Source organism: Schistocerca serialis, chromosome 4, assembly GCF_023864345.2.
Source record: "Schistocerca serialis cubense isolate TAMUIC-IGC-003099 chromosome 4, iqSchSeri2.2, whole genome shotgun sequence".
NCBI classification, from domain to species: Eukaryota; Metazoa; Arthropoda; class Insecta; order Orthoptera; family Acrididae; genus Schistocerca; species Schistocerca serialis.
Window position 1 is genome coordinate 47,433,782 of NC_064641.1, and position 20,179 is coordinate 47,453,960.

At 39.9% G+C, this 20,179-nt stretch overlaps 1 protein-coding gene across 1 annotated transcript in view; it reads left to right on the forward strand.

Moving 5' to 3' along the window:
• LOC126474219 (neural-cadherin-like) overlaps positions 1 to 20,179 on the forward strand; it is a 105,110-nt gene that overhangs the window by 10,867 nt on the left and 74,064 nt on the right. The window contains exons 5-8 of the mRNA XM_050101683.1: positions 17,632 to 17,900; positions 19,140 to 19,345; positions 19,494 to 19,636; positions 19,779 to 20,039. Coding sequence (XP_049957640.1) covers positions 17,632 to 17,900; positions 19,140 to 19,345; positions 19,494 to 19,636; positions 19,779 to 20,039 — 879 coding nt within the window. The remainder of the gene's footprint in view (positions 1 to 17,631; positions 17,901 to 19,139; positions 19,346 to 19,493; positions 19,637 to 19,778; positions 20,040 to 20,179) is intronic.

Below are 20,179 nucleotides of genomic sequence, written 5' to 3' on the forward strand. Positions count from 1 at the left end.
AGGCAAAGTTGATTTTGATGGCGGTGCTGCAAACCATCTGGACCTGAAAGAAGAAACATGCAAACCCCAAGTCCACAGATGATCTCGCCTTGTGCCAACCATCTGCTGCCACTAAAAACCCCGTAAAAGAAAATAACATGTGGCACAAAGCGATACTTACAGCCTTCCTTCAGTGCTGGGTGCTGAGGAGGGTGGAGCAGGTGGAGCAGCATCCGATGGTGGCAGCTGTGAAGCAATTTCACCAGTGATGGTTCATCTTGTGGATGAAAATGATATGAGGTGAGAAACAGTTGCAGTGCTTGATCCCTGCTGTGTGCAGAGTGAAGTTTGGCCATCTGCTGCTTAAATGTTCTGACAAAATGTTCCACTTCTCCGTTTGACTGTGGATGGAATAGTGCACTAGTTAGATGCTGCATTCCATTGTGTTCACTTAATGTTTCAAATTCATTTGACATGAACTGAGATTCATTGTCTGACACTATTACTTCAGGTAAACCTTCTAGGCAAAAAATCAGTGACATCAACTGAATTGTGCTATGTGGTGTTGTTAAATTCATTGGCACAGCAAAAGGAAACTTGTTATATGAGTCAACCACAATCAACCAATGGGTGGTCCAAAAAGGCCTGCAAAGTCTATGTGCACATGTTGCCATGGTGATTGTGACTTAGGCCAAGCAGAGAATTTTTGTGGTGGAGTGGACTGATTTTCCACACAGGCATGTCATTGTGATGTCATCTGTTCTATTTGGGCATCCATACCCTGCCAAGTATGGTGTCAATATGCTAATTGTTTCATACAAACAATCCCCCAGTGTCCTTGCTGAAGTAACTGCAACACTTCTTTTTAAAAAACTTTAGGGATCAACACACGTGACTGTCTGTTGTCATTTTGAATCAGAATCACACCTTTCTATACTGCAAGGCTATGCCAATGGGCAAAGTATCGGTGCACTGCAGAGTTTTTTATGCTATGCAAGGAATTAGGCCAAGACGTCCAAATGTGTATTAGCAAAATGTTCAAATCTGAATCAGTTTCTGTGACTTGTGCAATTTTCTTATAGTTTAAAGGAAAAGACTGAAGTAATTCAGAATCCTGAGCATTGATGTGACAACAAGATGAGGCCAATCAGAAGACATGAAAGTGTGTCTGCACTACCATGTTGAGCTGTCAGATGATACACAATCTCTTACTGGTATTGAGAAAACAACAAAGCCCATCTTTACAGTTTTTGGGCAGTTCATAAAGGAACTGATTTTGTCAGATGAAACAAGGGCTGCTAAGGTGTGTGATCTGCTAAGTAGAATTTTCTGCCATACAAATAGTGGTGAAATTTGGTGACACCATACACAATAGCCAAAGCCTCTTTTTCAATTTGTGAGTAGTTACACTGAGCTTTCAACAACACTTTTGATGCAAAAGCAGTAGGTCTGTCTTTATGACAATTCTGTGCAAAAGCACTCCACTGATTCCATAAGAGGAAACATCAACTTGCAATACATCTGGTTTGTCAGGATAAAAAGTGAACCAAGCATCGATCACTGAGCAATGCACCTGTAATTTTTTGAAAAGTTACTTGGCACTAATCTGTCCAAACAAAGGGGACATTCTTGTGATGCAAGTGTTGCAATGAGGCTGTGATTTGTGCAGCATTAGTGTGAACTGAATGTAATAGTTCATTTTCCCTAAAACTGACTACAATTCTGTGATACTGCAAGGAACTGGCAAATCTCATATGGCTAACAAATGTGACTGAAGAGGACTTGACAGTTTATGACATGACCAAGATACTGCAACTTAGGTTTTAATAGGTCACACTTGTCCAGTCTACTCTTTCGTCCTGCCTCAGACAACACTTGAAACAAAGCATGCAAATTTGCATTACGTTCTTCAGGTGTACGACCTGCTATGACTATATTGTCCAAATAATATGAACAGTTTGGCACTTGTGCGGTTAGCTGTTCCAAATACCATTGAAAAATGGTCGGTGTGGAAGCACTGCCAAAAGGCAAATGGAAATATTTAAACAATCCCAGTTGAGTATTAACTACACACACTTTTTAAGATTCTTTATCGAGTGGTGTCTGAAGATATGCATCGCGCAAATCAATTTTAGAAAAGTAGCGTCCAGTGCCTAATCTGTTGATGAGCTCCTCCAGGCATGGTAACTGATAAGTATCAATGACAGTTTGTGGTTTGGCTTTAGATTTAAATTCAACACAGAGGTGAATGCGACCTGAACGTTTGGGGAGCAAAACCAGTGGACTTACTAGCTGATATAGGTGCAATAACTCCACTATTTTGAAATTCTTTACGTTCAGCAGTGACTGTGGCTGGTAATGCAATGGGAACAGTTAAGGCCTGGCAAAATTTCAGCTGAGCATTCATTGTCTTTCAGCGTAATATGTGCAACAAAATTGTTAGCTATGCCTAAACCTCCAGAAAAGAGTTATGGGAAGTCTTTTAGCAAGCTAGTTACTCTGTCCTTCGTATTGAATGCAGACACTGACAATACATTGTCCTGAATGTTTAAAAAAAAAATCAAATGAATGAAGACCAAATATGTTCTCACACTCATGTGATTGTAGCACTGTAAAATTCACTGTTTGCGTATGCGAGCGATACATGGCACTCAACCCTCCAAATAGCTGGCTGCCTAGATGTATAAGCTGATAAGGCACCAGAATCATAGTGATCTAGTATTTGCACTATCTGCTGAAATGATGAATCGGACTGTTTCAAAATTTGTTCTCTGAGTTTGACATCAGGTACATAGTACACGATCACATCACACAACATAACATCTGAACATAAAGCACTGCAAGCACATTTGAATTTACCTTTCCTTGTCATACCCTGCAAATCTGTTACCCACTCATGATAAGTTTGTTCTGACTGTTTTTTGCAATTGAAGAATTGATACCCAGCTGCTACTACATTCACTTGCTGTTCATAATAGTTTGTTAGTGAGTCTGTCACCATGTCATAAGCAACTTCACTCGAGTGGTGTTAGGAAAGAGTTTTTGAATTAATCTGAACACTGCACTTCCTACCATTGATAACAGATAGTGAAGTTTCATGTACCTGGGACATTGTGATCCAGCATATGGGCATCAAACTAGTGCAGCCACTTGAGCTATTCCTTGTCTTGTTCACTAAACTGTTGAAAAGGTGGTATAGCAGCTATTGTAGGGTGTGCTTGTTCCCTAGGGCACACAGCATTGGCGAGTAGCTGCTGCACCGTGTTGAGCAGTGTAGATATTTGTTGCATCTGAAACTGAAACATCTGCTTTAGCTGTGAGACATCTAATGCTTGCATCTGCAGTGCCTGAGCAGGGGGTGGGACAGATGGGAGGAGGGGTGGGGGCTTGTTGGAAGACACAGATGCAACAAAAAGACAAAAATATATACAAAGAAATATTCTGCAACACCCACCTGAAAACACTGATTAGCAAAAAGGACAAGAAACTGTTAAAGCAATGAAGCACACCTGCAAAGTAAAGACAAGAGAGAATTAAGGCGCCAGCAAAAAACACAAAAAAGTCAGACCATCAGGCACAGGGTTGGTTTGTAACACCTCGTCGCCAATTGTTGGGTCTTGCCCACTTGTTTCGTATAGGGTGCCTAAAGGAAGCTGCATTTGTCAGAATGCTTTACAGCAATTCAAGCAAATGAAATTAGTAGTTCATTTCAATAAAGGAGGTTGACAATACTTAACTTGAATGCACAAAGGTGTCACAAGCGATGGACGACATACAACATAAATCCAAGTTCTTGCTATACTCAATCTTCAAACAAGCAATGGATGTGGATCAGATATTGTAGCACTCTCTGCCAGGTCATGCTAATACTCTGCAAATCCTGTCCACTAATGTCCACTGGGCTGATAGGAGTGGCGCTTATATTCACTTCTTGCAGAGGTTGCTCCTGGCGCATGGTCCTTGTCAGTGGGCTATTGGCTGATGTTTCCTCACTGCCTTCTCTAGTCTTATGTTCTTCCTCTTCGTTCCGGCATTTGTGGTTATGCCAGAACAATTAACAGTGTACTATCTCTCAGTAACAACTTGCTTTGGCATCACACTTGCTCTTATACAGAAAAGTAACAATTCATGGTACTTACAATATTGTTATAACAAGTATGTCATGTAATTTACAGTGGAGAAAATATTATACGAAGATATTATTTATTGCAGTATGCTCAGCAGAAAAAAATAAATATATTTTACATAATATTTTGCTAAAATATAGATCTTCCAATGTTAAATTTTGTAATATGAATATTTTTAACCATTAATATTCACAATACATAAGTTTTCATTAAAACGAATTAATATTTTACTTCCCTACAACAGTCATAACTCCAATCTCAAATCTTCATTATTTTATACAAAATGCACTGTTCCAGTTCATTTTGAAAACTAGTAATTAAAACTTGTTTACATTATGAACAAAAATTTTCATTATTTAGTAGATTAGTATTGAGCTACTCCCCTTTAACATTGGTTACTACTCTTGATAACATTATACAACAATAGGTGTAAGATGAAAATCAAAATGTGGTCTTATAAAAAATTTTATGTAGTGAAATTACCAACGTACCAGTATCTTGTAGTATACTGAAAAGGATGTGTTGTGTACTACTATTGGGGAATCTCTGTTACATTACGCAGTTCGAAAGGGATATTGATTGCCACTGCCTAGCTCAGACAAAGGTAAATAATGCTGCTAACAAAATCTTTGATCATTTACCTAATGGAATGAAATATCTAGTAGGTAGCTAGTAAATTTTAAAGCAAACTGATAACATTTCTCCTGGGCAGTTCCTTTGTTCTATAGAACACTATTTATTCGAAAGCTTTCAACTAACATAGAACAAAAGAAAAAACACCCAAAATGGTATTATTCCTGTGTAAAATCAGGCAGTGGATCAAATCCAGATGGAAAACAATCACTAAACATGATTTTACTAAAATGGAAGATGATAAAATGAGTGCTGAATCATAAATTTTCCAACATGGCTTTAGCAAAGACAATCATAATATGGTTACTAAACCTGCTTGTCACACAAATGAGTGAAAGGCAAATACATAAACATGTAAGTTTACAACAGAAAAAAAACAGCCTAACATATTCTGTAGAGAAAAGTCACTCTATCTGACAGACTACTGATTAGAATTTTTATTAGATATGTAGAAGAACTGGTATCTCTTTTAACAACAGTCATTTTAGGTCGCTGGAGCAAAGGAGTGCTCCATGTGATGGAAAAAGGTGGAGGTAGTCCAATCTTTAAGAATGTTTACAGAAGCAATGCCCAGAACTTGGGACTTATTTTACTGCATTTGATTCCACCAGCACCAATCGAGTGAACATCAGATTTTTCTTTTCATTCATAAAGCTCCAGTACAGTTCTGCACTGTTTGCTAGCAAACAAAATACACACTTACAGAATACTGGAACAGATATGTGATTCACTCAAGACTTCCTAGCCAACAAAACTAGTATGTTATCTCTTAGGAGAATGACATAATCAGTAGCATTGTGTATATCATGAGCAAGTGCGGTGGTGCCATTATTGTTCATGATATATAAATAAATAGTCTGGCAGATGGTGTTTCTAGCTCTCAGAAGATGAAGATGGGTCAGCCTACAAGGAGGGGAGATCATGACAATGCACATGCAGATGATAATCATAAAATTAGAGTTGATCCTAAGTATACATTAATGTAATGCAAGCAAACAGAAAAATAAATCCACGATTGCTTGACTGTAGTCTTAGCATTGGTGGTCAGTGGAATCCTTTGCAACTCCCATGTATGTAGGAGCATATTTCCAGGACAGTTTATGGGAGAATGGGCATATATAACTAAACATGGAAAAGCAGGTTCTAGGCTAAGATTTAACAGAAAAATCCCAAGGAAACACATATCACCCACAAATTAGGTCATTGACAAAAGCTTTATTTGACCAGTTCTTGAGAACTGTCCATCAGTTTGTACCATTAATCAAACATAGTTAAAAGAAAGAAAATTTACAAAATAACAGTGCAGTTCAACTATTTCCTTGGTTAGTGCTGAAATGCTCATTCACTCAGGTAGTAATATTACAATAAAAGTTTTGTGCATTGTGGTGAGCCCCCTCTGAGATCTCTGTTCCAAAACAAATGAATAGACAAATTACTTCCTCCAACTAATATATCACATAGTGACTACAGTGGCAGAATTACAAAAATTTGAATCTACACAGAAGAGTAAGGATAAGTTTTCTTTGAGGTGATTCATGATTTTCAAACACACATCTTTCAAGACCCTATTGCAAATTGACATTACTGATGTGGTTCTGTAATTCAGAAGTTTACTCCTATTCCTTTCTTTGGTACTGGTGTGACTGGTGCAACTCTCCAGTCTTTAGTTCCATTGAGCAAGCAGTTGTATATGATTGCTAAGTAAGAAGCTATTGTACCAGCATACTCTGAAAGTAGTCTGACTGGTATACAACTTGGACGAGAAGCCTTGCCGTTATTCATTTATTATTAGTCTTTTAGATCATACATTTTGTACAGTAAAGCACATCATGATATAGGACAAGTCAGTTAAAAATTATGGTAGGATAGTGGTGGTGCTGGTACATACTTCATACAGCAAAATACATATATGAGATACAGACAAAAACATAATGCTATAAGAAATAATAGTGTAAATTATCTTACTAAACTGAAATACAAGTGAATAACAAATGAAAATTTACATGACTAATAAATAATCCATATGTTTTGCATAGCTATCATTGCCAAGAATATTAGTACAGATGGGTCCCCACTGGAGATTATATTAGTATTACTAAGTTTTGTGCACCTAGTGCACACACAGATAAAAATTACATGCTGTACAGTATAGTTAAAACAAAATCCAGCTTGTTAAAGTAATTAAAATTTTGTTTCAAGAAATTCACATACGGAAACAGAAACACTGACTTAGTAATGATTCCTTTAATTTACTCATTATTTTTTGATTTTTGCTTTTTTTATGTTTTATGGGAGGTCATTGTATATTTTAACACCCTTATACTTAACCCTATTAGCATATAATTTTGTGTTGTGTGCTAAAATTTGTGACTGGGTTTTGCTCTGGTGTCATGTGTGTGGCAGTCTACATTTCTGTGGAGGGATTCCATGTGCTGTACTGTAAAACAAGCCAATTCCATTATAAGGAGGCATATCAGTGGCAGGATTTTCAACTGTTTAAGCAGTAGTTTACAGTGCTTAGTTTTTTTTTAAGTCATTATTCTTACCACTTGTTTTTGTAGTTTGAATATTATTTTGAATATTATGAGAGATTCCCCAGATGATCAGGCCATACATCAAGACAGATGTCAATGGTACATCAGTTTCAAAGTATCTACACTAGCTGTGTTTTTAATGATCTTAATAAATAACAGATTTTGTTAAGCTTTTGTGACAATGCCTCAATATATGGTTTCAAATTTAGAGTGTTACTGGTAGTAAGTCCAAGAAATTTGGTGTCCTGTCTATTTGTAATTGAAGGGAGTCAGATTTTGTCTTGTGTGGAAGTTCATAGTTACATTTTTCTGTGTATTTATGAGTAGCTATTTGCTTCAAACCAAGGTTTTAATTGACAATTAATTTGATTGACATCATCTTGCAATATGTCACCTCTACTTGTTATCAAAATATTTGTGCCATCAGCATGCAAGAAGGAGCTGGCATTTGGTATGTGTTCTCGGAGGTCATTAATGAACGAAAAGGACAGGGCCAAGAACAGACCTCTGATGCACATCAATTTTGATATGTAGTGTATCTGACCTACAATACCTGGAAGTCTTAGAATTTCTTATTTCTACATATTGCTTTCTTTCACTGAGGTAGCTACAGAACCAACTGTGGGCTACACCTCTAATCCCATACTGCTGGAGTTTCGCAAGGAGCAGCTTGTGGTCAACATATCAAATATGTTGGACTGATCAAGAAATATACCAATAGCAGGTTGTTTATGGTCAAAAAAGCTTGAGTACTTTCGCAAAAATGCTTACAGAACATGTGTGGTGGACCTGTTTTTTCTGAAATCCATATTGGGAAGATGAGATTATGTTGTTAGAAATTAAAAATATTTCTCATCTTATTGGCACACAGTATTCAAAGATTTTTGAGAAAGCAGACAGTATGGCAAGTGGCCTATAGCTTGCTATGTCATTTTTCTCTTCCTTCTTATAGAGAGGTATAATTCTAGCATGTTTTATCTGGTTTGGAAATGTTCTCTCTAGAAGTGAGGTATTTATAATACATACATCAAAAAAATTTTTGCATCACCCAGGTTCCCAGAACACCTTAAGATAGATGTTGACAGTGGATATTGTATCACAGACACAGTCCCTTTGACTGTTCTGTCACTAAAAACCCACCCAAAGATGTAAACAACCATGCATGAGCAGCGCCTATTAGATGGAGGGGGTCTGACAGCCTATCATTTCCAGTCATTCCACCAGGAAGGAGGTACATGGCTGTAGTTCAACCATGTCTAGATGATCAATACTGCAGTTCAGTTGTGTCTACATTTTTACTTTGTGCCAGGAAGGGCTCTCAACAAGGGAAGTGTCCAGTTGTCTCAGAGTGAACAAAAGCAATGTTGTTCGGACATGGAGGAGATGCAGAGACACAGGAACTGCCAATGACATGCCTCACTCAGGCTTCCCAACAGCTACTCCTGCAGTGGATGACTGCTACTTGCAGATTATGGCTCAGAGGCACCCTGACAGCAACGCCACCATGTTGAAGAATGCTTTTTGTGCAGCCACAGGACGTTATGTTACGACTCAAACTGTGCACAATAGGCTGCATGATGCACAACTTCAATCCTGACGTCCATGGCGAGGTCCATTTTTCCAACCACAAAACCAGATGGGCCCAACAACATGTCAAATGGAATGCTCAGGATTGGCATCACGTTCTCTTCACTAATGAGTGTCGCATATGCCTTCAACCAGACAATCGTCAGAGACATGTTTGGAGGCAACCTGGTCAGGCTGAATGCCTTAGACACATTGTCCAGTGAGTGCAGCAAGATGGAGGTTCCCTGTTGTTTTTGGGGTGGAATTATGTGGGGCCGACATACACCACTAGTGATTATGGAAGGCGCTGGAACGGCTGTACAATATGTGAATGCCATCCTCCAACCGATAGTGCAACCATATCAGCAGCATATTGGCGAAGCATTCATCTTCATGGATGACAATTTGTGCTCCCATTGTGCATATCTTGTGAATGACTTCCTTCAGGATAACCACATAGCTCGACTAGAGTGGCCAGCATGTTCTCCAGACATGAACCCTATTGTACATGCCTGGGATGGATTGGAAAGGGCTGTTTATGGACGACGTGACCCACCAACCATTGAGGGACCCACACTGAACTGCTATTTAGGAGTGGGACAATCTGGACCGACAGTGCCTTGATGAACTTGTGGATAATATGCCATGGCGAATACAAGCATGCATCAATGCAAGAGGACATGCTACTGGGTATTAGAGGTACCAGTGTGTACATCAATTTGGACCACCACCTCGGAAGGTCTCATTGTATAGTGGTACAACATACAATGTGTGATTTTTATTAGCAATAAAAAGGGCAGAAATGATGTTTATGTTGATCTTGTTATAACGTCAAGTTTAACACACATATTTCGGAACGACACAACACATATAAGTCACAGAGTAAGTTGACAAGTAAGACATGTGTACACATTAGCATTCGAATGAGCACTGAGTCCCAGTCTAGTGGCCGCTGCTTGGCTGGCCACTTAGGTGGCGCAGCTGCTGCATGGCTGGCAGACAGCGCCACACGTAGAGGATGCGCGTAATTGCGTGGCGGCGCTTTGAATGATCGGTGAGTCACAACATTTTTCCCCCCTTTGAAATTGTTGCACTGGTCTTGATAGAGGTGTCCTGGAGATGGCTAATGTCAATAGGCATTGTTTGACTCGCTGTAAAGTCTCGAGGAGGAGGCTTCCCGTACGGACGGAAGTGTCCCCGATGATAACGGGTCGAGATGACAGGAGATGTAGGGGTTGAATCTGCTGGGGCCCCATGCACCAATCTGCCCATTGCGGCAAGTCCAGTTGATATGACCGGAGACATGGGCGATGTGTCGGCATCCGTTGGAGGAGGGGGTGAGTAGATTTGCTCTGACAGAGGATGGTCATCCAGTTCCTGCATGGCCACGTCTCCTGGTGGCGACTGTTCTTGTGCTGGCATTGCGATGACTGTGAGAGGGCTGCGTTGTGAGTATTGAGAGATGCCAAGATCCCGAGTGACAGGTAGAGCCAAAGGTGGTGTAGTGGCATTCGGAACAGGCGTTGCTGGCACACGAGGCCGAAGCTGGTCCGAATGACGCACTGCAACACCCGTGTCCATCTGGATTTCATACAGGCGTCTGCCACGGTGTCTTAAGATGCAGCCCGGGCTCCATTTTGGCCACCTGCCATATCCCTGTACCCAGACGAGGTCGTCGGCAGTGAACGGGCCAAGTGAAGGCACCCGCGGCTGAGAGGTGGAAGGCCGCAGAAGATGAAGTAGTGTGCGGGGCTGTCGGCCATGTGAGATCTCAGCCGGGCTGTGGTCACCCATGGGGGTGAAACGGTAAGACGCCAGAAACTGGAGAAGCGCATCAGCAGCAGCAGAAGAAGTCAGAAGTTTCCGCATCTGAGCCTTAAATGTGCAGACCAGTCGTTCAGCCTCACCGTTGGATTGTGGATGGAACGGCGGGGCCATGACATGCATAACGCCGTGACGAGCACAAAAATCCACAAATTCGGAAGAGGAAAATTGCGGACCATTATCAGTAACAAGAGTAGAGGGGAGGCCTTCCAAAGAAAATATGTGGGAGAGAGCACTGGTGGTTGCCACAGTGGTAGGTGACGTGCAACGGACAATGAAAGAAAAGTTAGAGTAGGCGTCAATCATGAGGAGCCAATAAGTACCTAAAAAGGGTGCCGCAATGCGCTCCCAGGGCTTCTCAGGCGAATGCCACGGTGACAAAGATGACTTCGGGGCATCGGCCTGTGATGCACAAGGGCCGCAGGCAGCGACCATGTGTGCTATTTCAGAGTCGATGCCAGACCAGTACACATGACGGCGCGCCAGAGATTTTGTGCGAGACACACCCCAGTGCCCTTGGTGAAGAAGGCGCAAGACGGAAACACGCAAAGACGCAGGTACCACAACACGCAGCGAAGCATTGTCAGTAGAGAGGAGGATAACACCATCCCTAGCCGTGAGGCGGTAGCGCAAAGTGTAGTAGTTCCACAATGGATCAGAAGTCTTAGTGGACGGGCGATCTGGCCAGCCCTTCTGAATACAGCGTAAAATCCGGGAGAGGGTAGGGTCAGAACCCGTAGCAGCCGCCAGTCTATCCCCAGTGATGGGGAACCTGTCCACAACCCGCTGCTCGGCAACATCCAAGTGGAAACACAGAAGTTCGTCCCTATTGAATGCCAGATCAGGACCCCTGGGAAGGCGAGACAGAGCATCAGCATTTGCATGTTGAGCCGTTGGCCGGAAATTAATCTCATAATTGAAACGAGACAAGTAAAGAGCCCAACGCTGGAGGCAGTGTGCAGCCTTGTCGGGAAGTGACGATGGATGAAACAAGGAAACAAGTGGTTTGTGATCCGTAACAAGATGAAATTTTGAGCCATAGAGAAAAACACCAAACTTATGAAGAGCATAAATAATGGCCAAAGCTTCTTTCTCAATTTGAGAATACTTTTGTTTGGCATCCGTGAGCGTTTTTGAGGCATAAGCAATGGGTTGTTCCGAACCGTCAGAAAAACGGTACCCAAGGACTGCACGACCCCGTATTGAGAGGCGTCTGTGGCAAGAACAAGATGTTGGCCAGGTCGAGAAGTAGTCAGGCATGGGGCCTGTTTCAGCATAGTCTTCAATTTCTGGAAAGCCGCGTCGCATGACGCGGACCAGTGAAAAGGCACGTTTTTATGCAACAGGCGATGCAACGGCTGAGCCACCGAAGCCGCAGATGGTAAAAACTTGTGATAGTATGCTATTTTCCCCGAGAAGGCCTGCAGTTCCTTAACAGATGTAGGGCGAGGAAGGGCACCGATCACAGCGACAGTTTGCTGAAGTGGACGAATACCATGCCGACAGAGTTGAAACCCCAAGTACGTGTTAGATGCCTGAAAAAATTTTGATTTCTGAAGATTACACTTAAGACCGGCACTGTGTAAGACATGAAAAAGTGTGTGGAGATTTTGAAGATGTTCGTCAGTGGTGGAGCCAGTGACAACAATGTCGTCCTGGTAATTTATACACCCAGGGACAGGGAGCAATAATTGTTCCAAGAATCGCTGAAAGAGAGCAGGGGCGCTGGCAGCCCCAAATGGCAGTCGTTGGTATTGATAGAGGCCAAAAGGCGTGTTAAGGACCAGAAACTGCCGGGATGCAGCGTCGAGAGGAAGTTGATGATAAGCTTCTGACAGGTCAATTTTAGAAAAATACTGGCCCCCAGCAAGTTTAGTGAACAGTTCTTCAGGACGGGGCATAGGGTAAGTGTCGATGAGGCATTGAGCATTTACAGTGGCTTTGAAATCGCCACAGAGACGAATATCACCATTTGGCTTAGCAACGACAAGGACAGGAGAGGACCACTCACTGGAAGTGACCCCTGAAGAAGTGAGACGATCCAACTCCCGTTTTACCCGATCACGAAGGGCCACAGGAATGGACCGAGCCCGAAAAAACTTAGGGCGAGCAGTGGGTTTGAGCGTGATATGAGCTTCAAAGTCGTTTGCACAGCCTAATCCAGGAGAGAAAAGGGACGAAAATGTCGTCGACTAGGAATCCAGTTAGGCATAAGGAATAGCATCAGAGACAATATTGACAGAGTCATCTATGGAGAACCCAAAAACGCGAAAAGCATCGAAACCAAAAAGATTTTCTGCGTTGCTCTGGTCGACCACAAATATGGGAACAGTGTGAATGACGGATTTGTAAGATATCTCAGCATTAAACTGTCCCAAGAGAGAAATCTTCTGTTTATTGTACATCCGTAATTGCTGAGTGACAGGTGACAGGAGTGGAGAACCCAACTGAAGATACGTCTGAGAATTAATTATAGTGGCGGCAGAACCGGTATCCACTTGCATGCGAACATCTCGACCAAGGATTTGGACAGTGAGGAATAACTACCCTGAAAGGGAAGAAGTGTAGTTGACAGACAACACAGAATCAGAATCAGCGTCATGTTCATGAACATCATGTATGCGGTCGGATTTGCAAATGTAAGACACATGACCTTTCTTTTTGCAACTGTGACACACAGCCCAATGTTGGGGACAATCCTCGCGTGAATGTTTCGTAAAACACCATGGACATGAAGGAAGTTGCCGGGGGTTTTGCTGCAGTTTCTTAGCGGGTTGTTTACGGCTAGGCCGAGGCTGCACTTGGGAGTAATTTGTACACTTAATAGATATTTTTCCTGTTGAGAGTACATTGTGTGGTGGTTTCAAATTATTGTTAAGTGCACTGTGATCTGGAAAAACAATATCTATAATCTTTACAGTGCAGTAAGTGTTAGTGGCCACCTTGTCAAGACAGCTCTCATTGGGGATATGGCTTTTATCTTTAAGTTAAATGACATAATTAAATTTATCAATTGCAGCTTTCTAACAGATTCTTCAAGAAAATCAGTGTCAAGATCACCACATATTACTACATTTGTTGAGTTATTGTACTATGCTTTTTCTACTAATAACGCAAAGTTTCTAAGGAAGACAAAAGTCATCACCAGATGATCTATAAACACACATTTAGGTGCAAGTACTTGCCCAGCTAATTCGATTCTTAAGTGTTTTAAGCTGCTTTGTTACACCGAGGATATCTACTTCTAAATCGCTCATGTTGGCAGTTGTTCTTGATTCAAATTCTGGAATATTTACTTCATCTTTTTTTGTTAACCATGTTTAGTAACTCTGCTGTAGTGGCATCTCATCAATAACATCACCACTGTTACCACACAGTGAAGGTATTGACTGAATCTTGGCACTGGTGTACTTTACATAGGACCAGAATTTCTTTAGGTTTAGTGCCAGATGTGCAAAGAGAGTTCATTGCAGAAACTATTAAAAGCGTCTTGCATTGAAGTTTGTCATTACCACAATGATTCCTATATCATTCTGAGATGACTTTTGGATGAATAATGATTAACTTGTTCTGCAGACTAAATTAAGTTATAATTTCTTATATACTGCTTATGATATTTATGAATATCATTTCTCACTCATTGTTTACGCTTAAAATAGTAATAAACTGGCATATTACATAATTAACAGAAAAAACTGTTCTTTCCCAATTATGTGAATATCCTGGGAACAACACTCTGGCCTCAGGGAAGGAGAGTGCAAACAAAATAATGATTGTAGGACTACTTAACATGATGCATTGTTCATTATTGTAGCCATCTAGACTGAAAAGATTAAAACTTCATCATAAATACAGCTAATTATCTTTATTAATTATTATGTGCAACTGGATACTATTGGATCATGAAAACCTTATAATTCAGTTAACTGCTTTGCCATGCAGCTCTCACTTTTTTCTCCATGGAGTCTCATTCTTTATTCAGTTCATTCTGTTGCCATTTTCTTTGCAGTTTCATTCTCTTAGTGCACATTCCATCTGTTATTTTTTGTCTGTATCAGTATAAGTCTAAAATTTATATAGGCTCTTTCTAGGTCTTTTTTGACTTGTGGAATTCAGGGTATAGCTTCTGTAATCTTGACATGGATGTGGACACCATTATGTGCCAGGATGGTTTTTTCCATACCAGAATGTCATACACAGGAGGGTGGTTTGCATTCTATCAGTACCTAGTGTGTGCAGAAACAGGAAAGCTCAGTTAGTGTGTTAAAGTTCTGTATTCTTCAAGACTTCCATACAGAAATTGGTGTCAGCATCACAGTTGCATGCCCGATCCCAGGCAGTGGTTGCTAGCTCAGCATGACACCTGGTGGCAGTACAGGTATGCATGGCAGCGTTGCTGCCTCATGCTTCCTCAGTGGAAGGCTGTGACTAGGCTCGGCATTAGTGCTGATGTAAGGTAGGTTGTCTTAAGCCCTGTGCTGAACTCAGGACCTCTGGAGGTGCCCAGATGCTGTACAAAGAAACCCTAGAAGTGTTCCTCCTTTGAAAGCATTCATATCAGGCCAATAACCACCAGGTCTACTGATGGTTGGTTGATCTGTGGTTAGCTGGTGATGCTGCTAGGCAAAGCTGAAGGTGCTTGGCCTGTGTTAGACTGCCAGCTGGTATCGAGACTAGCTGTAGTCAAAAGTCTCATAGCCATTCATAGTGTGAATACAAGTGCTGCTAAAAGCTAAGCAGCGAGTATTTATATTCACTCCGTCCAGCTATGCTGTGATAGGGCCCCACTTCCTGTCAAGTAGGTGAGCATGGGAAGCATTGTGCCAGGGCACATGGAATTTCAGCCCACCATTGTGGTGGACTGAGGCTTTGCACCAAGCTTTTCAGCATTATTCTAGCACCCAGCAGCAGGATCTTGTAGGCGGCTCACTCACACACATCTTGATGGGTTGCAAAGTCTGAAATGCAGTTGTTCCCACAACAGTCCTGCCCCCTTAGTAAGATCTGGTCCATCAAATTCCAGGCTGCTACTTAAACCTGTAAATCACTTAAAATAACATAGGACTATTGTGTTTGCATTCTATTAGATTCTCATTTACAATTACTACACTGACTGTCTTTCTCCTTTGTTCACTCTGTCACTTGGTGTATGAAGATTGAAACATCCACAGTTGCTCAGACCATGAGAGTGACCAAATTGGTCAGTATGTAATGGACTGGAAGTTTGGCTGGGTGGCTGGTTCTCCACCGCTGACAGCTTATAAAAACCCAGACATGAATTAAGAGAGTATCTGAGAACAAAAATGAAATTCATCCACACATTCTAACATTCAAATTAACATATCAAGCAAAATATCTGTGCTACTATATAAAGATAAGTTGTAGTGTAATACTGTTACCACAAATTTAGAAAAGTTTGTGACCAATTTTCTTCATATTTTTACATGACATTGTAATAAATGTTTAGACAGATATAGGGCACACATTCTATAAATATATGTGGTATATATCTATATATAGACTATATAAATTGGAAAGACTGTTAAGAAAAATATTGAAACATTCTTGACAAAAATATTTCAGATTTTTATGTGACACTCTAATAAAAATTCAGATAGACATAGGTTATATATTTTTTAATATATGTCATATATAAATGTATACTACATCAGGAGGAAACATAGTCAGCAAAAAACTCGTAAGGTTCCTAACTGATTTACTACAAATTGTTATATGACAATCTACTAACATACAGATGGCCATAGGCTATATATCTTTTTAAACAACAATGTAGGGATTTTCCTGCAACATGGGCTGCAAGAAACAAAATGTTGTGCTGTGAAAACGTGCAGTTTCATTTTATTTCTTGGAGTCAGTTTTAACTTAAATATAAGGACATTTAAACCATTAGCCAAATTGTTTCTTCCACATGTATCACATATATTCTTTCTCCTTAAACATAATTTTAAACAAATATTGGACACATAACAGTGTATTTTCCTTTTTTTTTTCATCATATTCAGTTAAGGAAAGAAGAATGCTGTATTTGTGGCTTATCAAATTATGATTAGAATACTACTATGGAATCTGAACCATTCAAAACTTTTCAGTCCTACCTATTCACAGATCAAAACTTTGAGAAGTATTGTCATTCAAGCCAGTGTCCTCACAGATCCAGCAGTGAGAGAGGTCTCTCCTATACCCATTGCATTAATGATCCCAACTGATTTACCCACTCATTTTAAATGAATTGAGTTCTCGATTAAGGTTTCACTTGCAATATCAGTAAGCTGGGATCAAGCTCAGTGAGAGGGGGAAAGACATGATGGACAGAAGGAAGGCGAGGGGGGGGGGGGGTGGAGGATATGGACATAGAGATGGGGAAGAAAGATATGGACAGAGAGAGGAGGGAGGAGGTTGGGAGAGATAGGGGTGAGGAGATGAACAGGGAGTAGGGGATGAAGTGATGGAGAGAGAGAGAGGGAGGAGAAGTCTTGTAGAAATCTTTTGCATTATAAAAAAAAAAGGGTTTTCGTCAGTGAATCCAATAGTACATTTGGTCTTCAAAACCTTTTGATGTCACAAAATCTGAATTCCATTTTAAACTGAAATGGATCTACATTTCAAATAAAGCTGGTTCCCGTTTACTTGTTAAGTACTATGAGGTAGTGTAAAACACAATGAAAAATATTTGCTCTCCATTGGCATAAAGACTTCAGCACCTCCATTTTACTGTGGTCTTTTATATGCAAGTTAAACAAACATTATTTCTGTGAATATTTTTCTATCTTTTGAGAAATCAAAGTAAAATATTTCTTTAATACTTGACTTCAGTGGAGCCAAGAAAAACATTCACATTTTTTTTTTTTTTTGTTTGACAATATATTTAGTTAGCATGGATAATAAACACTTACATAGTCAACAATAAAGTTTACTGTCCTACTTGAGATAATTCATTCTATTTGCAGATTACAAGAAAAATTGGTCTTAATATAGTCCTCATTGGTATAAACCACTGTCTAGTTCATGAGACAAAATGTGAGGGTCCATGTACAAACAGCTACAGGCCAAGCAAATATTCTCTCTTGGTTGATGCAAATACAACATCATTTGTTGGTGTTTCTGTGATCGTTACACCTGAGTGTCAGGACATCACAAATGAATCAGCACACAAAAGCTGTCATGACCATCACTGTTACAATGGTGGCTGCTGTGTGCAGAAAGGATCTAGTGTCAGGTAAATTTTGCATTTTTCTGTTGTCATATTTATATTTGTCATATTTATATTTACAGATGGGCAGCATTGTGCCAGCAAGAGACATACCAGCATTGAAGAAAGAATACCACATTAAAGGCTTTTCTGATTTTCTGGATTTCAGACAGTTGGCATACTTGACTCAGTGCATCTGCTGTTACATGGGGAATGCAAATTTTCAATTTTTTGCAAAAGAAAATTAACATGTAAGAATACCACATAAATCAAACATGGCAAGAACATATGTAAATTCCATGCAACTGCAAAAGAATGAGATTTGTAACTGGAATGGAAGAAGCTCCATGAAGCTGTTGTCTATATGGTAGGTTACAATACCAGAAAACTGTACCAAAATGCAAGAAGCTCTGCAGAGGATCAAACAGTTGGGTCAGTGGCTGGCAGGTGTCAGTCACTCTCAAAAACAAATCTCCACTATCATGTGATGCCTTCATGTGAGCAACAAGTTCTTCCTTCAAGAAATGATTGTCTTGTGAAATGCAGTCCATTTCCATCAACTGAAACCATACCTCAAGAACTGCTTTTGAACATGGAGAAACATGTAACAAGCTATAACAAAATGTTGATACTGCACACACTTTTATATTTATGCAACAAATGGACACAGAGCCAGTTATGCATTATTGTTTCTTCAACGATATATATTTCTACTTGTTTTGTAAATAAAAACACCTTTTCCTGCTGCCACTTAATTTATTTATCCCAGCCACGTTTCGCATTTTTCTTGTTCTAAGTCATCATCAGTGGGATCTATGATGATACAGTTTTCTTATTTTTAGATTATTAAACAGTTCACATCCTGATTTTTTATGTAAAAAAATAATTACTTACGATTTGCTGATTTGCATTTCCTCTCACTTGGACTGGAGATTGCACTACCACTTTATTACTGACATATAAGCACAACTTTGCATTCTGACATATTTGTATTTGCATGAACATATGCTTATGGGATCACAGTAGTGAGAGACATCATTAAAGAGTATAATGAGCAAGAACAATAAAATATCCTCCAGTCATTATGGCAGTAGCATAATGCTAAATAGAGAGGAAATAACACTTGAGCTTTCATGTTCATACTCTGAATGTTTAAAGGCAGAATATTAAGAGTCTGCACACATAGTATTTCACAGCCAAATAAATTTTTTATGTTTTGACATAATATACCATTTCTTTTCTAACATTCATATATCTTGGCTACAGCTGTATCTGCCCAGTGGGTTATGATGGTCCTCGATGTCAAGGAACAGTCAGAAGTTTCCAAGGAGATGGATGGGCTTGGTTTCCCTCACTCACTCCACAATCTGAAAACCATGTTAGTCTCGAGTTTTTAACAAAGGAAGAACATGGCCTGATATTCTACAATGGTCCAGTGTCAGTTATAGCCCCACTTGAAGATTCTGTGTCAGGTATCCTCTCATTTTCTTAACACCATCATCTTTTTCTCTACAAGAATTGTAATTCCCATGCTATACCCAAACACTGAGATATGTATGGGAATATACAGAAGGCTATTTGTGACTAACAAATGTGATGTGTTAATGATAAAATTTTCAGATTTTGTTGCATTTGAGATATACAATGGTAAACCCAGATTATTATTGAAAACAACACAAGGAACTGTGGAACTAAGTGTACATGTGGAGAGAAATCTAAATGATGGAAAATGGCATCACATTGACATATTTTGGAATTCTGTGGTAATTATCAAAAGTTAGCAGTAAAATCAGTTATTTAACTCATTTTTTCATCTTGTTTGTGAATGAAATTGGCTCAGCAAACAGTGTAGAGGAAGATGTGTTATTATATGAATTCTTGAATTTGTTTCTTCTGCTTGAATAGAATGTTCGTCTTGTAGTGGATTTTTGCAAGTCTGCTGATGTGGTAGAAATGAAAGAAGCAGCAGTGGTATTCTTCAATGGGACAAGCTGTCAAGCAGAGAGAAGCCTGCCATATCTGAACACTCAACTCAATTTAAACAGCCCTCTCCAGATTGGTGGAATTTACTGGACACAAATTCCTACAAAGGCAACAGAGTGGCGTGTCTTTCCAAAGTCATTAAACTTCGATGGCTGCATAAGAAATTTCTTTCACAATAGCCAGGTAAGAGCTTTAGCTGTAAATAAAGATATAATCTTAATTCTTACTTATTTTTAGTGTTAAAGTGGGTTTTTATACATAATATGAAATTATGAAGAACCTATTTTACTCTTAGTACATTATAAGTTCTAAACTGAATAAAT